At 43.3% G+C, this 24,770-nt stretch overlaps 1 protein-coding gene across 9 annotated transcripts in view; it reads left to right on the plus strand.

Annotated features, from left to right (window-relative positions):
• FOXN3 (forkhead box N3) overlaps positions 1-24,770 on the plus strand; it is a 383,654-nt gene that overhangs the window by 153,739 nt on the left and 205,145 nt on the right. For 7 of the 9 annotated variants that reach the window (XM_038751984.1, XM_038751976.1, XM_038751969.1 and 4 more), the window contains one exon: positions 97-653. In XM_038751984.1, the coding sequence (XP_038607912.1) occupies positions 111-653 (543 nt within the window). In that variant the 5' untranslated portion in view covers positions 97-110. Of the gene's footprint in view, positions 1-96; positions 654-24,770 lie in introns of those variants that run through there. The other 2 variants (XM_038752006.1, XM_038752020.1) reach the window with 1 other exon arrangement.

A 24,770-nucleotide genomic window follows, 5' to 3' on the forward strand; every position in this document is an offset into this window, starting at 1 on the left:
ATGTAATAGAGCATCTTGGTGGTAGAGATGAGGAGTAGGAAGCTTTATTACACTGCCTTTGTCTTACCAGCTTATCTTTTCTGTCTTGGATTCCAGGAGTCGCCATCTAAATGGGTCCAGTCATGCCACCCAGTAAGAAGCCAGAGGGCTCGGGAATTAGCGTTTCCAGCGGACTGAGTCAGTGTTACAGGAGGACCGATTTATCCAAGGCACTTCATGACGATGATGACCTCGACTTTTCTTTGCCCGCCATCAGATTAGAAAAGGGGGCCATGGAAGATGAAGAGCTGACTAACTTGAACTGGTTGCATGAGAGCAAGAACTTGCTCAAGAGCTTTGGGGATTCTGTTTTAAGGAGTGTCAGCCCAGTTCAGGACATAGATGATGACACACCCCCATCTCCTGCTCACTCTGACCTGCCCTACGATGCCAAGCAGAACCCAAACTGCAAACCTCCTTATTCTTTTAGCTGCCTCATATTTATGGCCATCGAGGACTCTCCAACAAAGCGACTGCCAGTAAAGGATATATACAATTGGATCTTGGAACATTTTCCGTATTTTGCAAATGCACCTACCGGGTGGAAAAACTCGGTGAGACACAATTTGTCATTAAATAAGTGTTTTAAGAAAGTTGACAAAGACCGAAGTCAGGTAAGCCTTTCAATATATGGACTCTATTGGTACTGATATTCCATTTGTTATTTTTGAATTCTTCCTGTCCACTCGTGAAGTTTTGAAGTTATTTTAGAAGATCTCATTTTTAGGAATGCAAAATCACTGCAATGAAAAGCAGTTTTGGGATGAATGATTTTGACTTTATTTAACTCATTGTCTAGACATCTGTAAAGAACACATTTTCCCCCCTCAGCTGGTGTCCTCATGCATATTAGTTAAATATTGTTTTTAGTTATCTTGCAGTACAGAGGGTTTCCACTACTCTAGATGTATATAATCATGTTCTAAAGACTGTGCATGGTGCTTGGAGTTGTTACAAATGTGAACATGATTGTAGGGGTCCTAGAGGTGCTAATGTGATTCCCACTCTCCCTAAATTGCAGTTAGGATGGGGCACTTCAGTTTGAGTCCAAAGCAAGGTCCTGCATCTTCATACTGAGGCAATCCAGGGCTCCTGGGAGCTGAAGCCCCTCAGGCTAGCCAGTGTCTATAATCTGTTGTAGTGGTAGTGGAGGGGCCAGTTGGGTTTGTAAACAGACGACCAGGAGTCCCCAGTGCATTCCAGGATCCATTAGGCCAAAGGATTGGATCTTGACCGGCTGAAGTACCTGCTTCTATGGGCCACACTTTAGGATGTGCTCTCCAGGTCTAATAATAGTAATAATAAAAATAATAATGGTATTTAAGTGCTTATTTTGTGTTAAGCACTGTTCTAAGCGCTGGGGTAGATATAGGGCAATCAGGTTGTCCCACATGGGACTCACAGTCTTAATCCCCATTTTACAGATAACTGAGGCACAGAGAAGTTAAGTGGCTTGCCCAAGGTCACAGAGCAGGCAAGTGGCAGAGGTGGGATTAGAACCCTCATCCTCTGACTCCCAAGCCCATGCAGTGGATGCTACAACCGATAACTTGGGAAGGTGGGGCCTGCCGCTCCATCAATATTTCAATGTCAGGGTTATGTTGTGTTCAACTCATCAATTGCCCAATGTGCCCAGACTATTTAAACTTTGTAACAAACTGAGGGAGGGGGATTACAAGGGTAGGAAAATCTTTTTAGTCCTAAATTGGGCAAGGAATGGGCCTGTTTATTGCTGTCTTGTACTCACCAAAGCACTTAGTACAGTGCTTTGCACACAGTAAGCACTCAATAAATACAGATTGAACAACTGAATCCAGGTGTCAGGATTTGGGCCTCTTTTAGGAAGGTGTGATCCCTTAATGGGTTTGCAGATGTCACTTGTTACCTAGGCAGCCTTGTGGGCTGCATCTTGGGTGCTCTGCCTTGTTTCTTTCTCAGCCCTGGTAGGCTTGAGAAGATTTTCTGATAAGGGAAGGGAGAATCAATCAGTGGTATTTGATTATCTACTCTGTGCAGAGCACAGAGGCAATGTGAAGAAGCAGTGTGGCCTACTGAATAGAGCATGGGCCTGCGAGTCAGAGGGACCTGGGTTCTAATCCCACCTCTGCCACTTGTCTGCTGTGTGATGTTGGGTGAGTCACTTCTTCTCTGTGCCTTAGTTCCCTTATCTGTAAAATGGGGATTAAGACTGTGAGCCCTATGTGGGACAGGGCGTGTGTCCAACCTGATCATCTTGTAGCTACCCCAGTGCTAAGAACAGTGCCTGGCACATAGTAAGCACTTAACAAATACCACAATTATTATTATTGCATATCTCAACTGGGAGAGAGACAATAAAATTCAGGTAGGGCAAGCAGCCACAATTAAGGTATGTACACAGGAGCTGTGGGGTGAGGTGAGCATCGAAGCGCTCAAATGATAGTTGAAAAAGAAATTGTTGGCAAACTGAAGGAGACCTTCCATGAACTGTAATTTCTAGTTTTGCAGCATTCCATTTACTGTTGAACAAATGATATTGCTAACTTAATCAGAGCTCTCCAAAGGGAAGACCACTTTTCAGGGAAGTGGTAATCTGGCAACAGAGTCCAGTGCCATTAACTTGAAAGAGAGAAGGATGTTTTCTCTGAATCTCTGGTACAGTTACGTTGGTGGAACAGTTGGAAATTTCCAGGTAACTCAAAAAGTTGACAGTAGTAATGCCATGGAATTACAAATCCAGCCTGGCCTAATGGATAGAACCTGGGGCTGGGAGTCAGAAGGATCAGGGTTCTGTTCTTGGCTCTGACACTTGCCTGCTTTCTGACCTTGGGCTAGTCACTTTGCTTCTCTGTGCCTCAGTTACCCCATTTGGGGATTAAAATTATGAGCCCCATGTGGTGCATGAACTGAGTCCAGCCTAATTAGCTTGTATTTACCCCACCGCTAAGTACAATACCTTGCATATAGATACACAAATTCATGAAGCGTTCCATATTTTTCCACCAATCACTCTTTTCCCTCCGCCTTCAAAGCTCTACTGAAGACGCACCTCCTCCAAGAGGCCTTCCTAGACTAAGGCCTACATTTCCTCAGCTCCCACTCCTTTCCGCATCACCCTGACTCTCTCCCTTTGCTCTTTCCCCGTCCCTGCCCCACAGCACTAATGTATATATGTTTATATGTATAATTCTGTTTATTTATATTGATGCCTGTTTACTTGTATTGATGTCTGTCTCGCCCCCTCTAGACTGTGAGTCCATTGTAGGCAGGGATTGTCTCTTTATTGCTGTATTATACTTTCCAAGTGCTTAGTACAGTGCTCTGCACACAGTAAGCACTCAATAAATATGATTGAATGAATGAATGCTTAACTGGTACCATAAAAAATTCTGTATTTCCCTATTCTGTGTATTTACCCAGTTGTCAGCTCAACGACTTCTAGGTGGACAACAAATAGTGCAAGGAAAACATGGATTATAGATTGTACTAGGAAGAAGCATGGCCTTCTGAAAAGAGTACGGGCCTGGGAATCAGAGGACCTAGATCATAATCCCTGCCCTGCTCACTCCAGCTGCATCACCGTGGGCAAGCCACTTAACTTCATATGTAAACTGGGGCTTAAATATCTGTATTCCCTCCAATTCAGAATGTAGTTCCCATGTGGAACAAGGACCGTGAACTTGTTAGTACAGTGCTTGGCACATAGTAAGTACTTAACAAACACCACTTATTATTTTTATTATTATTATTACTTATTCCTTTAAAACAATGTCTAAACCAAGTGTGTCTTAATATTTTAAAACATTTGCTTAAATTATGGAATAAATAGCTTAAAATACTGTAGGTTTAACATAAATAAGTTATTGACTGCTAGAACTTGGAAAAGGGAATATTTTTTCAGTGTTACTAAGATAATGTAAATTCAATTGGAATAAATATCCAGCAGAATCACTAGTCCCTTCTCTAAAAATTCATTCTATTTATTCAATTCATTGTTAGTTTTAACACTACGCCATGTCCATCAGGTGCTCTGCTTTTATTAAAATTCAGGTTTGGGTTTCGGCTACCATTCATTTGGTATATAGTTCTCCAAAGGTACAGTGGCCCAGCAGAGCCTTAATAGCACGATGCCCAGATCTTTAAAAGTCTATATGCTGGCCCCAGCGTCGTGACATCAAAATTAGTTGCCCTTTACCAGTCTGTGCTTCTATTTAAAGGGGAATCCTAGTGCTGAGAGTTGCATTTTTCTCCATCTCAGCAATAAATGGGAAAACAGGGACTCTTCCTGAGTGTGTATTATCATTACTGTTCAGAATTAAGAAGGGCATCTATAACACTCTCTGTCATTTCTCTCTGGCTGTACAAAGTGTATAATCTGACTATACGTAAGTATTCCAGCTCCTCCACTTTCAGCGCCTCTTTTCTGGAATCCATGTCCTATATAGCCATAACGACCTGATTGCATTCTCTGTGACAAACAGTGATACCATTGAGAAACATCTACAATGAAGCTCTCCATTGTCAATTATTGTGCAGTAACTTGTTGTGCACAGTGGGTTAGGTCACTCGAATACCCTCTTTCTGTTTTTTTTCTCCGCCTCAGGGCAAGTGTTCTGGCATTTTGAGACCTTGAATGCTTTTCAGTTGATGCTAGCAAGTGCACTGGAATCAAACTATGCACTTCAATAGCAGGAGGCAGTATACTCATTTATGCTCCCAGCACGTGGAACCTCATCCCTGTGTCCAGCAGATTCTCTTCATAAGAACGGGAAAGTCTTACAGAGCATTTGGAAATTATGTCTTAGGGAAGGAAGTCTTGTTGAAAGTTCATCAAAATAGCATCATTGTGTTAATTGAGCCACACTCTAAAGAACTTTTGGTTTGTTGCGAAATTATTTCTACAAGTTCCTGCATGTGTATATGTCTACATATTTGACTTATTGCAGGGGTGCATAAAAGTAGTTTAGCACATGACACATTCTAAAATGTTAAACAAGATTGGAGGGTCATTTATTTGCTTTGAGAATTGTATGCACATTTTCTACTTATTGGGGGATGAGGGGGGAGGTTTCATACTTTTCAAGGACTTTTGGCACGTTTCTGATTGAGAGCTCATTGATTTTTGCATTTTTCCTTTTTTTTTAAAAATGTTAGTGGCCAATATTTGTGGTGGTATAACAACAGAACAGGACAGGACAGTTTCTTCATCTTGGTACTTGCTAGTAGGTGCTCTGTGAGGCCTAGTTTGCCTGCCTGAGCTGTGACCATTGAGAATGGACCTGAGTAGGATTTCTGATGATGGTAGAAGAAAATAGAAACCCTTCGCACAATTCATTATTGATGGCTCTTCAATTCTCAATGTAAAATTGCTTTTTCCAAGGAATCTTTCTTGGATCTTAGCTTATGCTAGAATTTACTTTGGGAAGGATAACCTCAAGAACTTGTACTTTGTAGTCAAAATGTATGGGGGTGGAAGTCTGGGAGATTATTACGTGGAAGCCCTTCATGATGTAGGAGGAGTATGTAGTTGATGTTATGCTTTGATATGCCTCCTAAGCAAAAGGATGCTGCTAAACTTCAAGTGGGTCTAAATGCTGAATGATCTGTAGAATATCAATTCACATATATGGTCACAGCTGTGAAAGGCTTTCTTTAATGATTGTGAATACTATAAGCATAAAATTATGGTAGCTTTTAATTTCTACAAGTAAATTGCCAAGGAGGCGTGCAAACTTTACTGGGGCTTCAATTAAACCTTTTAAGTGAAAACTGTTCTGCTAGAACATATATTTTATTGCATGCATCAGTCAATAGTATTTATTGAATGTCTACCGTGCGCTGAACCCTGCATTAAGCACTTACGAGAGTACATACAGTAGATGTGGAACACAGGATCCCAGTTTACTAGGTCTTGTCATCTAATGGGGGAGACAGACATAAAGCAATTTACAGATGAGGAGGAAGTGCTTAAATAGCAGAGTATATAAATCAATAAGTTCAAAAGTGCATTAGGAGGTTGTGCATGCAAGGTATTCCAAAAGTGCTGAGACGATGATTGGGAGAATGAAATCTGGGAGATGAAATATTAATCGGGGAAAGCTTCCTGGAGGAGGTGAATTTCAGAAAGGCTATCAAGATGGAGAGGAAAATGGCGGAGCTGACAACACGTATCTGTTTGGTTACAGTGCAAAGTCATGTCAGAAGGAATAGTTGGGTATATGAGCCCAAGTAACAGATGCAGTGAGAAGGTCAGCATCAATTTTCCTTTAATGCAGGGGTTTGCAAGAATGCCACTCCTGTGTTCTAGGAGAACTGGGTGTGTCTGAAGCTATTGTAAGGATTAAAGTTTTACCTGTATTCCATCTACTTGAGCATAGCATGTATTTAAAGTACATCACTCAATTATTTCACTGGCACCTTGGAACAGGCCACTGTTTTATGAGTCAAAATACAGAAGATAGAATAGGTTATTCAAGAGTGAATTCTTCCATTTGGTTTTTTTTCTTCCCTTTCCCATATCTATGATAGATTTTCCTCACTCATTCCTGTCCCACTCCCTTTCTTTCCCTCCTCTTTCCACCTTAAACACACACATTGTGAGCTTCATATAGGGTTGATGGACCATCATCCATTCTAAGAGCTGTTGAGGAAACATTAGAATGTCATGTAGGTGCCTGAGCACTGTGCATTCCCAAAGAAATTTAGAATTTGGCAAGTGGCAGATCTGTGACTTGATCAGGATAGGTCTTCTGGGTGGTTAATATATATAGTATTTTGGGATCTTTTTAGGCCTGGTGGATTCCTGCCCCCCTGGTGATCTTCAAGTTGTCATGCTTGTGTTAAGCCTGACCAGCTCTGTGCTCTCTCTTGTCATAGCTGGGCTCTATAACTCAGCACCTCAGCCCCTTGCCAGATCAATCAATCAATTGTATTTATTGAGTGCTTACTGTGTGCAAAGCACTGTACTAAGCGCTTGGGAAGTACAAGTTGGCAACATATAGAGACGGTCCCTACTCAACAGTGGGCTCACAGTCTAGATGTGCCTCCAGCATTGCCCTCTGGGTGGAGATCTTCAGGGGTAACCCTCCACCATGACCAATAGGTGCATTTTGTGGTGTAGGGGGATGTGACAAAAAGGGAGAAGGGAATTTAAGGAATTGGAAAATGAGACTCATCTTCTCATTCTTTATGACAATAGTAGGTGATTCTTTAGTGCTACTGTTCATTCTTTTTACTGATAACTGATGGGATTTCCTTTCTTCCTTTGTGGTGGAAGAGAGTGGGTAGAGCATAGAGCCAGCAGGTCATGGGTTCTAATCCCGGCTCTGCCACTTGTCTGCTGTGACCTTGGGTAAGTCATTTGACTTCTCCGTGCCTCAGATACCTCATCTGGAATGAGCGATCGAGAGTGAGCCCCACATGGGACAGGTACTGTGCCCCGCTTGATCTGCTTGTATCCACCCCAGTGCTTAGTACAGTGCCTGGCACATACATAGTAAGCGTTTAAAAAAATGCCATCATAATTATCATTTTAAGGGGAAAGTGCTATTTGAGCTGATGAGATGCCTGGGTCTGTCAAATCCCTCAAAGTAAAGGATTCGTTGGGTGGTTCAAATTTGACATAAGGCATTGCATGGCACTTGGGAAAGGGCAATGTTCTGACATGTAACAATCAGTTTCAATCAGTCAAAAGTAGTTCTTAAGCACCTACAGTGTGCAGAACACTGTACACCTGGGAGAGTACAATAGAAATAGTGTGTATGGTCTCTGCTCTTAAAACGCTTATAATTTAGTGGGGGAGACACACTAACTTAAAGAGAGGAGGAAGAAAGAAAAGGAGATAGATCCATGAATTAGTGCTTCAGTGGTAGGGCATGCAAGGTATGCTCAAAAGTGCTGTGAGAGGCTGTCAGTATTTAAGTGGTGCTTAGGTAGGGCAGAAGTACTGAACAGGCATTAGAGGAAATATAAACTGAAGAGATTAAATATTGGGTAAGGCTTCCTGAAGGAGATATGATTTCAGAATGGCTGTAAAAATAAGAGAGTGGGCTGCCCAATTTTTAGGGGGAGGTATTTCCAGGCATTAGCAGTGGAGTGTGGTGGTGGGGAGGTACTGATGGAGAGATGTGACTAGTACTGTACTTTTTCAGTGCGTAGTACAGTGCTCTGCACACAGTAAGCACTCAATAAATAAGATTGATTGAATGAATGAATACGGCACAGAGAGGTGTTGGTTTGCGAGGAGCAAACAGTGTAACCTGGGGTGCAGTGCAAGAAGAGAGTGGGTAAGTGGGTTGTGGGAAGAGAGGGAATTGTTTCAAAGCCAATTGTGAGACGTTTCTGCTTGATGCAGAGAGGAATGGACAGCTTTGGAGGTTTTGAGGCATGGGGAGACATGCAGAATGACATTTTCAGAAAAATGATCTGGGCAGCAGAGTGAAGTATAGACTGGAGCGAGAATAGTAATAATGGCATTTGTTAAGTGCTTACTATGTGCAAAGCACTGTTCTAAGTGCTGGGTGGGGGTACAAGGTGATCAGGTTGTCCCATGTGGGGCTCACAGTCTTAATCCCCATTTTACAGGCAGGTAACTGAGCCACAGAGAAATTGTGACTTCCCCAAGGTCATACAGCTGACAAGTTGGGGAGCTGGGATTAGAATTCTGACTCCCAATCCTGGGCCCTTTCCACTGAGCCATGCTGCTTCTCTGAAGTGATTGGAAGTGGGGAAATCAGTGAGGAGGCAGATCAATAAATCAATCAGTGGTCTTTATTGAACACGTACCATGTGCAGTACTTTACTAAGCACTTGGGAGAGTACAGTACAACAAAAATGGTAGACATGTTCCCCGCCCACAATGAACCTTAAGCCTAGAGGACTGTAAGCTAATGTAGCAGTCAAGGTGGGATAAGACAATTGCCCATTTGAATGGTGAGGAAGGGGCCGATTCTGGAAATGTTGTGAAGGAAGAATGTTGGATACCTAACAAAATGAAATCATAAGAACACATGAATCTTTTAAGGAATCTGCTGGGAGGACCTCCCTTGCTCCAAAGCATTGTATTTCCCTCCTCTGGCCCCCTGAGCACAGCCTGCTCCTGAACCACTGAAGCAGCAGGGTTTGAGCAAGTGGGAGATTAGGTGTTTAAAGATACAGATGAAAAGATGACTGGTGCTAGATCTGTACTGGGTAGAGGAAGAACCCTACTGTAAACCGCTCTACTCCCTGTACTAACTAGATAAGGAGGATTTGCCTTGGAAATGGCAAAAAAACACAAAACAACCGAGTATATGCTCCTCCTGAGCCTCCTCCAAGGTGCTTGTCGGGTCTGGCGGAGCCATTCGGATCCCACTGAGCTCACTCGCTCATTGAGGTGCTGTTGGAGCTTAGGACCTGGAGCACTGTCTGCTAATGCCCTAAGGATGGGCCCATATGGCTCTAGTCATACATCTTTACAAACACAGAAAGTGAGTATTAACTATTGAAAGAAGTAAGAAAGTAAGGCTGTTTGATATTTAAGAGGGAGATAGAGTTAAATGATGGTAGAAATAACAGTTGTTATGATTTGTTGTGTAAAATAACCAACAGTCCTCGTTTGGCTTAATCTTGTTGCTGATATGGAGGTATGACTGCCTTAGAGTGAACGTCCTGTTTAGCCCAACCCTCCAGCCCATGACTTTTCCAAGTCCGCTGCCATCTGGTCCTTGGCTGGAGAGAGGAATTTTTCTTGTATACGTGTCTCCATAGCAACGAGTTTGCAGTTGATATGGAAAGTAAGCAGTTGCCTTAGCAACGGAGTTTCTGATGTGGTGGTGCTTCTCCTCACAAGGAACAGGGATAAGCTGACCAAGCTAGTTTGGATGCATCATATAGGATTCCTATAATGAGAACTGTGCCTACTAGAACTAAAATCTGTCCACATTTTTCATGTAGTCCCACCTTTCTCTGAAGAGGGGTGCCAGGGGAAAGTTGAGGAAGGCCACAGGGCAGATCAGTCTTTCAGTGGTATTTATTGAGCACTTACTGTGTGCAGAACACTGTACTAAGTGCTTGGGAGAGTAAAGTTTAACAATATAATAATAATATATTATAATAATATACCCAAGCACTGTTCTAAGAGCTGGGGTAGATACAAGGTAGTCAGTCCTGTCCCAAGTAGAGCTCACAGTCTTAATTCCTATTTTACAGATGAGTTAACTGAGGTCCAGAGAAGTGAAGTGACTTACCCAAGGTCACACAGCAGGCATGTGGCAGAGCTGGGATTAGAACCACTGACCTTTTGACTCCCAGGCCCATGCTCTATCCACTGAGTCACACTGCTTCTCTATAAAGGATACATTCCCTGCACACACACTAGTTTTTATTCTAGAGATGACCTAACAGTCTAGAGACAAGTTTACAGTCTAGAGAGGGTGGATCCTTTATCAAGTAGAAACAGCTGGTTGGGATGTGGGCACTAACTGTCCCATTGAGACAGTGGAAAGAAAGAAATTGGAAAGGAGGCATAGGACAGATGGGGTTAGCAGCAGGGAGTTCTGAGTTTTGATCTTGTTGAGAGACTTTGGACATCCATTTCCCTGCTGAGATCTCCTCTCTGATAAAAACCAGTCTTCTTGCAGGGAGGGATTAAGACTTCTACAGGGGCTGTGCAGCTTCTTTGCTTTAAGACTGCTCAATTATGTGCCACCCAAAAGGCAGCATCCTCCCTGAAGAATCTTGACTCTTCCTGGGCCACTGTGGCCTTTCCTACTTAGATCCAGTAGGCTGTAGGCATTTTGGCTGGAAAGTTTCCCAAGTCATTGCCACGGACTGAAAACTGATCTCTTTCAGAAAGGTACTTATAGTTCTAGGTTATTGCAACTCCAGAGACTCCCAAAGCACCAGTGAGGCTTGCAGGCTTGCCAAGCTTCTTCTCAGCTCAGGAGTGGCAGGCCTATTTGTAAGTATGGGAAGACAGGAGAGGGGAGCTGCAGGGTTGGTGCAAGAAGCAGCATGGCTTAGTGGATAGTACACAGGTCTGGGAGTCACCGGGATCTGGGTTCTGTTCCTGGCTCCACCACTTATATCTGCTGTGTGAACTTGGGGAAGTCACTTAACTTCTCTGGGTCTCAGTTACCTCTCGTCCTCAGTTACATCATCTGGAAAATAGGGATTAAGAATGTGGGCCCCATGTGGGACAGGAACTGAGTCCAACCCAATTGTGTCTATCCCAGCACTTGGTACAGTGCCTGGCACATAATAAGCAAATAAATGCCACAATTATTATTACTGGGACCAGTGGTACCTGTCAATGGAGACCCATGAATCTGAAAAGCAGTTAGCCTGCAGGATGCCCTTACTTCTTTCTAGGCATTTCCCCCTCTAGACTGTAAATTCATTGTGAGCACTGAACATGTGTAACACCTTGGTTATATAGTACTGTCCCAAGTGTTTTGTACTCTGCACACAGTAAGCCTTCAGTAAAGTGTTTGGGTTAATCTTATAAGTTAATCAGAGGGTTGTGTGGATCTATATATTGTTTTTCATCAAAAATAAATAAATAAAAGAACCCAAACCCAGGTATTTCCAGTTGTTGGTCAGAGGCATTGGCGATCTGTCAGAGGAGGTGGCAGAAATGTGGACTTAGTTTGGGCTTCATTTGTACTTAAAGCTTTACTTTTAGCTCTTTTCATTCATTCAGTCGTATTTATTGAGTGGTTACTGTGTGCAGAGCACTGTACTAAGTGCTTGGGAATTGCAAGTTGGCAACATATAGAGACGGTCCCTACTCAACAGTGGGCTCACAGTCAAGAAGGGGGAGACAGACAACAAAACAAAACATATGAACAAAATAAAATAAATAGAATAAATATGTACAAATAAAATAGAGTAATAAATACGTACAAACATATATACATATATACAGGTGCTGTGGGGAGGGGAAGGAGGTAAGGCTGGGGGGATGGGGAGGGGGAGGAGGGGGAGCGTGGGGGCAAGCAGAAGAACCTCAGATAATGTCATTTGTATTATTTGTATTTGTGCACTCTAACACCCATGTTAGAGTGAAAGGTCTTTGTGGGTAGGGAACATTCCACTTCTTGGTTATGTTCTTCCCAAATGCTTAGTATGGTGCATTGTGCCCAGTGGGTGCTCAGAAAATATGATTACTACTATTCAGACTTGGAAAACAGAAAAATACAGTGGGAGAATATCACTTGGATTGATCTACATTGTCTAGGTTTCTTTTTCATTCTTTTGTGTTATGGTGATGATGGGGTCTCATTCATTCATTCGCATTTATTGAGCACTTTACTGTGTGGCTCTCTCCCTGTGTCTCTTGCCATGAAGGAGAGATGAGCCTGATTCCAGTCACTATGATTTAAAACTTTGAACAAATTGCTTAGAGGGCTAGTGGCTTGCTCAGTGCAGTGCACACCCTATCATCCCTTCCAGTTGCATTCCCGTTGGAACAATGGGAATATTTCCTATGTGTAAGGCCATCTTGTTACAAGAAAAATGCACGCTATTGTTTGGAAAGTCATGAGCTCATGGACTTTAATTTGCTATCTGAGTATCTTAAGTCACTAGAAATGTGCAGTGCTTTTGTTAACTGAAAGATTCCCCATTCAACCATAAATGTATTATTCCTGTGACCTTTCAGAATGCATTTGAATTTACCTGATATGCTAGTCCTTTAAAATATCCCTACTGTTGCTTAGTTTTCCTATTAGTCTGGAGAGGCTACTGGGTGTTAACAGCTAATTAGCATTTTGGTCATTAAAGAAATTCACATCAGTCTTTTTCATGGATAGAGCACTGACATAATCCTGTTTGTCCATGTAAATATTGTATGGAAGAAATTTAACCTAATCCAATAGCAGAGAGAAATATTATCTGGAGGACAGTCAAAGGTTTTTTCTTTTTTCTTTTATTTTATTATTTATCCTTGAGCTTATTTTAAAAGCTCTTCCTCCTTCCTTAGCAACCATCTGTGGCACATTCATTTGTTTCCCTAAAACTTCCGGTAGGACCCAGAGAGGTGCTGGACTATTTCCATCCACTTTTCAGGGACATATGGTTGCTTGTTTTTTTCTCGGTACTTTCCCTGCTGTTTGTTGTCACCTTGTCTGTAATAGACAGGGATGGTTCCAGACGGTAAGCAAATGAGGCAGCCCCCTTGGCGCACTGTCGGGGGTAGGGTGACCAAGGGGCAGATGCTGGCCAGCAGGACTTAAAAATTAGAAAGCACTCACACTCAACAAAAGTGGGGCTTCTGTGATCCAGGACCTGGGAGGGGAACCCAGTGACTCCAGAGCAAGAAGGTTCTGGTCAGAAGTCTGTCTGTCTGTTTCTCTCTCTGAGAGATTCTATAAGTGTTTGGGTTCAGATTGACTTTTGAATGAGGATTAGGGCTGGGGAGCAAATTTTTCGCTGCCTCAGGGCAGCCTAGTTGCCGAAGCTGGCTCTTAATAGGCTATAATTTCCATGGCGCCAGAGACCATGGTGTCCCAAATGGTCAGCTCCTTGAGGGCAAGATTGTAAGCTCGTTGTGGGTGGGGAATGTGTCTACCAACTCTGTAATGTTGTACTCTCTCAAGTGCTTAATACAGTACCCCCTACAGTCTGGCTTCCGTCCCCTTCATTCCACGGAAACTGCGCTCTCAAAGGTCACCAATGACCTCCTGCTTGCCAAATCCAATGGCTCATATTCTGTCCTAATCCTCCTCGACCTCTCAGCTGCCTTTGACACTGTGGACCACCCCCTTCTCCTCAACACATTATCTGACCTTGGCTTCACAGACTCCGTCCTCTCCTGGTTCTCCTCTTATCTCTCCGGTCGTTCTTTCTCAGTCTCTTTTGCAGGCTCCTCCTCCCCCTCCCATCCTCTTACTGTGGGGGTTCCCCAAGGTTCAGTGCTTGGTCCCCTTCTGTTCTCAATCTACACTCACTCCCTTGGTGACCTCATTCGCTCCCACGGCTTCAACTATCATCTCTACGCTGATGACACCCAAATCTACATCTCTGCCCCTGCTCTCTCCCCCTCCCTCCAGGCTCGCATCTCCTCCTGCCTTCAGGACATCTCCACCTGGATGTCCGCCCGCCACCTAAAGCTCAACATGTCGAAGACTGAGCTCCTTGTCTTCCCTCCCAAACCTTGTCCTCTCCCTGACTTTCCCATCTCTGTTGACGGCACTACCATCCTTCCCGTCTCACAAGCCCGCAACCTTGGTGTCATCCTCGACTCCGCTCTCTCATTCACCCCTCACATCCAAGCTGTCACCAAAACCTGCCGGTCTCAGCTCCGCAACATTGCCAAGATCCGCCCTTTCCTCTCCATCCCAACCGCTACCCTGCTCATTCAAGCTCTCATCCTATCCCGTCTGGACTACTGCACCAGCCTTCTCTCTGATGTCCCATCCTCGTGTCTCTCTCCACTTCAATCCATACTTCATGCTGCTGCCCGGATTATCTTTGTCCAGAAACGCTCTGGACATATTACTCCCCTCCTCAAAAACCTCCAATGGCTACTGATCAATCTGCGCATCAAGCAGAAACTCCTCACCCTGGGCTTCAAGGCTGTCCATCACCTCGCCCCCTCCTACCTCACCTCCCTTCTCTCCTTCTACTGCCCAGCCCGCACCCTCCGCTCCTCCACCACTAATCTCCTCACTGTACCTCACTCTCGCCTGTCCCACCATCGACCCCTGGCCCACGTCATCCCCCGGACCTGGAATGCCCTCCCTCTGCCCCTCCGCCAAGCTAGCTCTCTTCCTCCCTTCAAGGCCCTGCTGAGAGCTCACCTCCTCCAGGAGGGCTTCCCAGACTGAGCCCCTTCTTTCATCTCCCCCTCCTCCCCCTCTCCATCCCCCCGTCTTACCTCCTTCCCTTCCCCACAGCACCTGTATATATGTATATATGGTTGTACATATTTATTACTCTATTTATTTATTTATTTATTTATTTTACTTGTACATTTCTATCCTACTTATTTTATTTTGTTGGTATGTTTGGTTCTGTTCTCTGTCTCCCCCTTTTAGACTGTGAGCCCACTGTTGGGTAGGGACTGTCTCTATGTGATGCCAATTTGTTCTTCCCAAGCGCTTAGTACAGTGCTCTGCACATAGTAAGCGCTCAATAAATACGATTGATTGATTGATTGATACACAGTAAGTGCTCAATAAATCGTGGCTCAGTGGAAAGTGCATGGGCTTTGGAGTCAGAGGTCATGGGTTCAAATTCCGGCTCTGCCAAGTGTCAGCTGTGTGACTGTGGGCAAGTCACTTAACTTCTCTGTGCCTCAGTTACCTCATCTGTAAAATGGGGATTAAGACTGTGAGTCCCCCATGGAACAACCTGATCACCTTGTAACCTCCCCAGTGCTTAGAACAGTGCTTTGCACATAGTAAGTGCTTAATAAATGCCGTCATTATTATTATTGATTGAAGTATGTCTATTAATTCTGTTATACTCTACCAAGTGCTTAGGACAATGTGTACAATAGTTGCTCAGTAAATTCTATTGATTTCTCCTCCCCTTCTCCCTCTCCCCTGCCCTCAGTGACCGCATGCACACACACACACACACACACACACACACACACACACACACACGAGCATCCAGTGTTGTGCCAGACACTTAAGATGCACTTACGTTACAGAAATGAATTATTTCAAAAGAACACCATGAGTGAATTCTGGTGAATTTATATACTGCTTATTTTCCACTTATTAAGCATTATCTCTGTGTTGGTGGTGTATTGACTTGCTAAACTGTATCCATAGAATCTATTTTCCCCTTATTTTGGCTTGGGGATTTTGGTTTTTTCTTGCTTTTTTATTTCTTCCCTTCTTTACACCTCTTTGTTCGTCCCTCTTTTCTCCATTCACATATTATTTCAGACAAATCAAATCGACATGGCTTGCCTGCCTTGTTATTTTAAAAACTCATTCCACTGGTTTTTAACAAGAAGCCCAACAGGAGTTAGGTGTTAGTGATCAAGGAGTTTTCTGTGGGTTTTCTGTTCTGTGTTCATAGACTGTGTTTGCTACCTCTCCTAGTCATTTCTTAATACATGTTTTGGTCACATGATGGCTTGGTGAGAGAGGGTGGAAAACTCAGTGCAACTCATCACCACTACTGGATAAAACAAATGTGTACTAGATTGTAAGCTTCTTGAGGGAAAGGATGTGTCTTCTTACTCTATTGTACTCTCCCAAGTGCTTAGTACAGTGTTCTGCCCACAGTAAGTGCCCTGTAGAGATGACTGATTCATGCCAGGCTTATCAAAGAATACCTCACCCCAATGTTATCTCTTGGTTGCAGAGGTATCCTGAATAGAGCTCATTTTTCTAGTCTGATCCCCCCCCCCCACCATCTTTCTGAGAGTACCTTTAAAGAAGAAATGTCTTTTCAACAACACATGTGGATGAAAGCTCAACTTGGAATACAAAGGTCTAATCGATATTCAAGTATCTCCTGGATCCATTTTTTTCTCATCCTCTTCAAAAATATTTTTGAGCACTAAACTAGAGGCTTGAGAGACAAGTAGAAGAAATGTGAATGGTGATCCCAGCCTCCGAGGAGCTAGCACACATTATTGAAAATACAATAGTTAAAATAGTGCTGTCATCTTCACTGTCACATCCTTGTCCAACAAGCACCTTTTCTCACCTGGTTGGCAGTGGTCTTCTTCTTGCTAGATTTACCACTCTTTCTCCCCCACTCCCCCCCCATTCCCCCCACCCCAACACACACACACACACACACACACACACACACACACACACACACACACTCTCTCTCTCTCTCTCTCTCTCTCTCTCTCTCTCACTCTCATACAGACATACCCATTTTCTACCCTCTGAGCCATTGTCAACTCAGCTGTTAGAATCATTTTCATTGAGCATTACTCAGATCCTATTACCCCTTTCTGAAATCTGAAACCAGGCTGCCATGCAAGTTGCAGGTCTCCAGGGAAGGCCCTCATTCCAAGCAGCCTTCCCACTTCTGCCCAGTCTCGTGGGAACTTCACACTTCACACACTTCACCCTGGTCAGGAGTGTGGAGATTTCAAAAGCCTTTAGAATTGTTCAGCTGTTTGGGAGGCTGGGGTAGTTGCAAACCTAGCACTTTGTTTCTGTTCTCCCCAGTCAAACTGGGAGCCTTCCCTTATATGTGGGGGACCATGTCCTGATATGTTTATCTTGAATATTCCCCTATAGTAGCTATGTATTAACAGCCTATTGTATGCAAAACACTGTACTAAGCACTGGCAGTAAATACACTGATGAGAATTACACATACCACCTGACCATGAGAGAGGCTCATGATCAACAATGGGTTAAGGGGAGAGAAAGGTTTGGCGACAAGCACATAAGAAAAGCTGCAACAATAAGCCCCCCCAAGAAAATATAAAAGAGGACAGTGGGGAATATGATTGCTTAGTAAATTCTATTTCAAATCAACTCACAACAATTTGACTACCCCATCCACACTGACATTATTTTCCCATTCACCCCCCACTGAGCACTCTGGGCCAAATTTATAGCCCCTAGTCTGTAATCTGGTCACTATTATCATTAATGGTATTTGAGTACATATTTAGTGTGCCCTAAGCACTTGGGAGAGTACAGTACAACAGAGGTGGTAGACATGTTCCCTCCCCCAATAAGCTTATGGTCTAGAGGGGGAGATTTAAGTTGCTATACATAATTTACAATATATAATTTATCAATATGTAAATAGGTGATGAATATCAAGTCCAAAGGCACAGATCCAAGTGGATAGACAGTGCAGAAGGGAGACGGAGCTGGGGAAATGAGGGCTTAATTGGTGAAGTCTCTTGGCAGAGATGTGAGCTTAAGAAGGCTTTGAAAATGGAGAGAGTGGTGGTCTGGTGTATATGGAGGGAGAGGGAGTTCTCAGCTGGAGGGGCTACATGGAAAAGGGGTTGGTGACAAGATAGACGAGATCTGGGCACAGTGAGTAAACAAACTGGTGCTAGAGGAAATGTGCAGGCTGCTGTAGTAGATCAGTAAAGTAAGATAGAAGGGGGTGTGCTGAATGAGTACTTTAAAGCCAATGGTTAGGAGTTTCTGTTTGATGCAGAGGTGGTTGGGCAACAGTTGGGGACTCTTGAGGAGTGGAGTGACATGGACTGAATGTTTTGGTTTTTTTGTTTTTGTTTTTGTTTTTTTTTAGAAAAATGATCTGGACAGCAGAGTTAAATATGGACTAGACTGGGGAGAGGCCAGAAGTGGGAGGTCAGCAAGGAGGCAGATGCAGTAATCAAGGCAGGATAGGATAATTGCTTGGGTCATCATAGTAGCAGTTTGGATGGAAAGGAAAGGGTGGATCTATCAATGTTGTGAAGCTAGAAGTGACACGATTTGGTGACAGCTTGAATATGTGGGTTGAGTGAGAATGATGAGTTGTGGACAACACCAAGGTTACAGACTTGTAGGAGGGAGGATAGTGGTATTGTCTACAATAATGGAAAAGGGGGAGGACAGGGTTTGGATGGGAAGATAAGGAGTTCTCTTTTGGACATGTTTAATTTGAGGTATCAGGGGACATCCAGGTATATATGTCCTGAGGGCAAGAGGAAATGTGAGGCCACAAAGAAGGAGAGAGATCAGGGTGGAGATGTAGATTTGGGAATAATCCACATAGAGATGGTAGTCAAAGCCATGAGAGCAAATAAATTCTCCAAGAGTTTGAGTGTAGGTGGAGAATAGAAGGGGAACCAGAACTGAGCCTTGAGGGACCCCCGCTGTCAGAGGATGGTAAGCAGAGGAGAAGCCTGCCACTGAGGAGTGGTCAGAGAGATACAAGAACCAGGAGGGGACAGTGTCAGTGAATGCTGGGAGGAGTAGAATAGAGGTCGTCAATTTTGGCACGAAGAAGGTCATTGGTTACCTTAAGGCAGTTTCTGTGGAGTGGGGATGGAATCCAGATTAGAGGGGATCAAGGAGAGAATTGAAGGACAGGATGTGGAGACTGTAACTTCGTCTCTAGGCTGTAAGCTAATTGTGGACAAGGAACATGCCTCCAACCCTGTTGTAGTCTTCCAAGTACTTCATACGGTGATTTGCACACAATAAGCATTCAGTAATGCCATTAATTAATATAACCTGCCTTGCACATTCTCTCCTCATCAGCATTGCACTATTCAGTATGTAGAATACTTTGCTAGATTCTCTGAGGCGTAGCTATGGAGAAAATATACACACAGCCTTTATTCTTAGCCAGGTGTTTGCTTTCAGCTCTCCTCTCTTTCTCTGCTTCTTTGACCATATCCAGACTTCAAGCTTTTTTAGGGCAAAAATCAAGTCATTGCAATGGTAGTATTCTGGTGTTTCAAAGGACTTGTGATCAGTGTCTCCTTCGTGGAAATGCCAAGTAGATTTTGAGGGTACTAATGTACAGTTCTGCAGTTTCAGTCTTGTCTGGGTGGTCTTTAAGGTTTAGTGCTCTGCAATTATTGTGTTAGTGGCTGTCCAGCTTTCTAAGATGAAACTTAGAAAATATGCTTTCCAATTTGTGATATGTTCTTGCAAACATCAATAGAATCATTTATGTTAATCCTGTAGTGATAGCGGTGTTTGAACTTCTAGCTACCCAGTAGACTAGAACAGGAAAGAAGCTGTCACAGAGATAAATCACATGGCCGATTTAGTACAGTGTTTGCTCTCAGCAATTGAAGACAAATGGAGGAGGTTTTCAGATGATCTCTCCATTTCTTCAAAAATGGTTATTTACTTACACATTCTCATTTCCCACCAATAGCGATTTCACATTTGGCACTGTATGTTTTGCTTGTCTAGCCAAAGAGGGAGTAGGAATAATTCTGCAGTCTCTTCTTGAAAACTGAATCACAAAAGAAAGCTCGGCCCATTGCACTGCTTTTAGGTCAGAAGACTGATGTAGTGGTATGTGGTTAACACCATCCAGCTTCAGTCCCAAACTCTTCTATATCACCAACATGTCAGGAAGTCACATTGGTTCTAAAGGTTGTTGTAACTAGTCTAAATGGTCCGTGTGGAAACAAAGCATTCTGAAAAAGCTGAACATTCATCTCACTAGAGTGTAAACTACTCCCACTAAAATGAAAACCCCTTGAGGGCAGGGATCACCAATCAATCATATTCATCGAGCACTGTTCTAAATGCTTGGAGTAGTAACCATATAAAAACATTGGTCGATCAAGTATATAGACTCTCCCAAGTGCTTAGTACTCAGTGAGCACTCAATAAATACAATTGATTGATTTCTAAGGATAAAGTTTGGAATACTTTTCTCTTTCCTCCTAGCCGATTTTAGAAGAGATACTTTTGCAGAGCACTGTACTAAGCACTTCATACAATAGAGTTAGTAGACACAATAGAGTTAATAGTCACAATCCCTGCCCACAAGGACCTTAGTCTACAGAATGCTGTAGACTGTACAGGGGACCAACATAAAATAGGAGATCATCATGATGTTTATTCAGATCAGTAGCTTCACCATTGGAGATGTCAGTATCATATGCATTGTTCCATAAAACCTGCTTTTTAAAGAGTAGAAGTTATTTCTTGAGTTGGCTTATCTGATGTTACCATCCAGAGTAGCCAGCAAGCCATGGAAGCTGTTAGCAAGAAGGCCGGGAAAGTAGGAGGGTGGTAGACAAGAAGCGGGGGAATGATGTTACCAGTGAGAGGATGGAAACAGGAAAAGAAAAGATACATTTGTCAAACTTGAATGTTCATATACATTTTTCTTTTTTTCTCCTTTTAAAATAATTTATTTTCTGGTTGTGAACGAGGAGACAATTAGGGTCTTGAGTAGTTGACTCCAAAGTAATTTACATTCTATTTGTGACATGAAAGCAATCTGCCTGCTCGTGGGCATGAATAAATTGGAGTTCCTTTTTTTGGGCTAGAGGTATATGTGGAACAGGTGGCACTTTCCCTATGCTGCATTGGAATCACTCATATTATGAACTTTGTTCTGGTTTTCTTCCTTTTTATCTTTGCAAAAGTTGAGTCTCCCTGAGAACACACTTCCTCAGGTGGTTGACAAGAAAAATGTTATGGACTTAATTTAAAACAAAACCCTTAGCACTGCCTCATGCACTGGCTCTTTGAAAATAGTGGACCAGAATTTGAAGTTGTAGACCCTAATGTGTTGCAGGAATGTTGGAGATTGGGTTTGTGACCAATGGACACTTCCATTGTTCCAGAGTTTTGTGTAGTTTCTGCTTTGTAGTTCAAGCTTTTAAGTGACCACTGGCACCATTTGGAGCGCATGAAACAAAACCTAGGGCCCAGTTTGAGGTCAGAAGATCTGTTGTCTCAGGTGATTCCCCAGCCTCTCCTGGAATCTGGAGGCAATGTGGACTTGCCAAATTTGCAAGGTTCAGAATCTTCCCTTGGATGGAAAATGGAGACTCTGGTCCCTTGCTCAGGAATTTCAAATACCAAAGTCCAATCTATAGATTGATGACCCCAGTGTGCTGATAGATCATGTTTTTTTTTTAAAAAAGATAAACTCCATGTTTTGTCCTTTATGTTGCTTCATCTCTATAATAATTGTGGTACTTGTTAAGTGCTTACTATGTGCCAAGCACTTAACAGCACTTAACTGTTCTAAGCACCGGGGTAGATAGAAGTTAGTCACATTGGCCACAGTCCCTGTACTACATGGGGCTTACATTCTTAATTCCCATTTTACAAATGAGGCAACTGAGGCATAGAGAAGTTAAGTGACTTGCCTAAGGTCACACGGTAGACAAGTAACAAGGCCGGCATTGGAACCCAGGTCCTTCTGAATCCCAGGTTTGTACACTATCCATTAGGCCGTGCTGTTTCTCTATATTATTATTTAATTATATTATTTATCATATTATTTCATCATTCCTATTGTCTTTCACCAAACCTTTCTCCACTTTATTTTTAAATTTGTGAGCTCCCAGAGAGTGAGGGATCAGGTAACTCTCACCTATATTTTTTCCCAGTGTTGACATTGTTGCTAGGCACACAGTAAGCATTTAATAAATACTGCCATTACTACTTCTACTGCTAAAAGGTGAGTTTAGAAGTCAGATATAAGGACCCAGGAGGAAAGAGCTTCTAAACAGGACTTTGACTTAAGACTCTATCATTAGCTATCAGACTCTATCATAGCTATCAATCCGTCTACTAGTATTGAGAAGCCAGATAATGTAACCTTGGGGCAGATAAAGAAACTGCTCTGTGGAAGGTGAGGGTTGAAATTCTCCCCCTCTAACTTGTTTGAGGTGATTGCATTTAATTGATCTCAGGAGATTAGAAAAAAAGATTGTTTCTGAAATTGTACCTTCCTCTCCCTCCACCCCTCTAGCTTTTCTTAAGGAATAGAGCTGTTCCTTAATTGCCTGAAGTATAGGCACCTTGTCAATCAGTCAGTGGTATTTTCTGAGTGCTTATTGTGTGCAGAGCATTGTACTAAGTGCTTCAGAGAGTACAATACAATGGAATTGGTAGATAATATCCCCTCCCAGGAGGAGTTTATAGTCTACAGGGTATTGTAGACTGTATAGGGGACCACAACAGCATAAAATAAGGACAAACATGGGTAGAGTTAAAGCAACAGGAGAAAATTAGATAAAAGCATGGGGTGCTGTGGCTAGAGGAAGAGAGGTACTGGCTCTCCATGGCTCATTTCTCAACAGTCAGGACCGCTGCTATAGGAGCCACCACAGACTACCCGAAGTTTAACATTTTGCTGCTATTCCTGTCCTTCCCTTCATGGTGTTGCCAGGCATGATGGGATCGCAGACCTGGGATGAAATGGAGGCACAGCTCTCTGGAGCTTGAAAACTCGGTCCTCTTCTTTGTTCCTCCCTGGGTCTGCCTGGATGATCCTAGATAACTAGAGGGGCCTGACCCTGAGGTTCCTATCCATTGAGCTCCTCCAGAACCCTGCCAGGATGAACTCCCTCCGCCCTTCCACCAGTAGGTCATGTGCTCCCTCAGTGCCATGTTGAACTTGTCCTTAAATTAATCAATCAACCAGTCAATTAATCAATGGTATGTATTTTGCGCTTACTGTGTCTAGGACACCATGCTAAGGCCCAGAGAAGTGAAGTGACTAGCCCAAGGTCACACGACAGACAAGGGGTGATTAGAACCCATGACCTTATGACTCCCAGGCCCGTGCTCTATCCACTACGCCATGCTGCTTCTCTGGCAGGTGGGCTCTTGTCAACCAGCTCATTCATAGTTCCCCTCCGGGAGTTCAAGAACTTGATTTTTCTCTCTGGTTCTGTGGAAGCAAGTCAGGGTGATGCGGAAGGGAGTGGGAAAAGAGGAAATGAGGGCTTTGTCAGGGAAGGCCTCCTGGAAGAGATGTGCCTTCAGTACAGTTTAAAGATGGGGAGAGTAATTGTCTGTCAGATAAAATAATTATAATAGTTGTGCTGTTTTTTAAACACCATATGTCAATCACTGTACTAAGGACTGGGATGGATACAAGCAAATCGGTTGGACACAGTCCCTGTCCCACATGGGGCTCACAATTATAATCCCCATTTTACAGATGAGGGAACTGAAGCACAGAGAAGTGAATTTAGTGACTTACCCAAGGTCACACAGCAGAGAAGTGGTGGAGCCAAGATTATTATCGGTGGTATTTGTTAAATGCTTACTATGTGCCAGGCACCGTACTAAGCTCTGGGGTAGATACAAGGTAAACAGATTAGACACGGCCCCTGTCCCACAAAAAGGAAGGGCGTTCCTTTCTCACATGAGTGAGAGGTCAGCAGCGAGATAGAGGAGATGAAGGTACAGCGAGTAGATTGGCATTAGAAGAGCAAAATGTATGGGCTTGGTTATAGTAGGAGAGTAGCAAAGTTAGGTAGGAGAGGGCCAGGTGATTGCGTGCTTTAAAGCCGATGGATGGTAAGGAGTTTCTGTATGAGGTGGTCAGGGTGAAAAAGCCAGCAGGGGGAGAGTAGAGGTATATGTCAGTTTGGAATGACTGATTTTGAGGACTGAGGGGGTTCCAGGTATGAAAATCAACTTTTGACTTTGAATATGGAAGGTGAAATAGGAAGAAGTGAGACAGGATTTGAGAATGGTAGGCAAGCTTCAGCTGCAATAACCTGCCTCAAGTCTCTTCAGGATGTCTTACACATAGTTGCTTAGGTCATTTACAAAAAATACTGCTCATAACTCATCCCTCCTCTCTCCTAATCCTCCAAAGACCATCTCTTTTTCTGTGCTTTAAAAAAACAAAAACTCATAACCTTTGCTTCAAAGCCCTACAGCCATCTGACTCTACCTTGACTCTTCTCATCTCTTACCCATTCCTTCTACCTCTCTCCTGCATGGAACTTTTCTCCCCAATCATACCTCCCTCCCAACCTTCAGAGCCCTTCTAAAATGCCACCTCCTCCAAGAGACTTCACTGACTGACTCCCACCATCCCATCAGCCACCTATCAGCAGGGGGAAATCTTGTTCATCAGTGCTTTCTTTGGTTTTTGTTTGGATCTGTGGTCTTGTACTCTTACCTAATGTACTGTTTGTGTCTGCTCACCCCCCTCACCCCCCACCACATTAGATTTAGTTCCCATTGTCCTACAGGAGAAAGTGTACCTTCTGCTGTCATCATCATCATTGTCCTTGATTGAGGGGTTGAGCACTGCACTAGTTTATGGGGAGCCTATAGCAGAAGGAAAAGACATGATCCCTACCCTAACAGTGCATGGCACATAGTAAGCACTTAACAAATACCTTATTATTTAGGCACTTA

Source organism: Tachyglossus aculeatus, chromosome 1, assembly GCF_015852505.1.
Source record: "Tachyglossus aculeatus isolate mTacAcu1 chromosome 1, mTacAcu1.pri, whole genome shotgun sequence".
Classification (NCBI taxonomy): domain Eukaryota; kingdom Metazoa; phylum Chordata; class Mammalia; order Monotremata; family Tachyglossidae; genus Tachyglossus; species Tachyglossus aculeatus.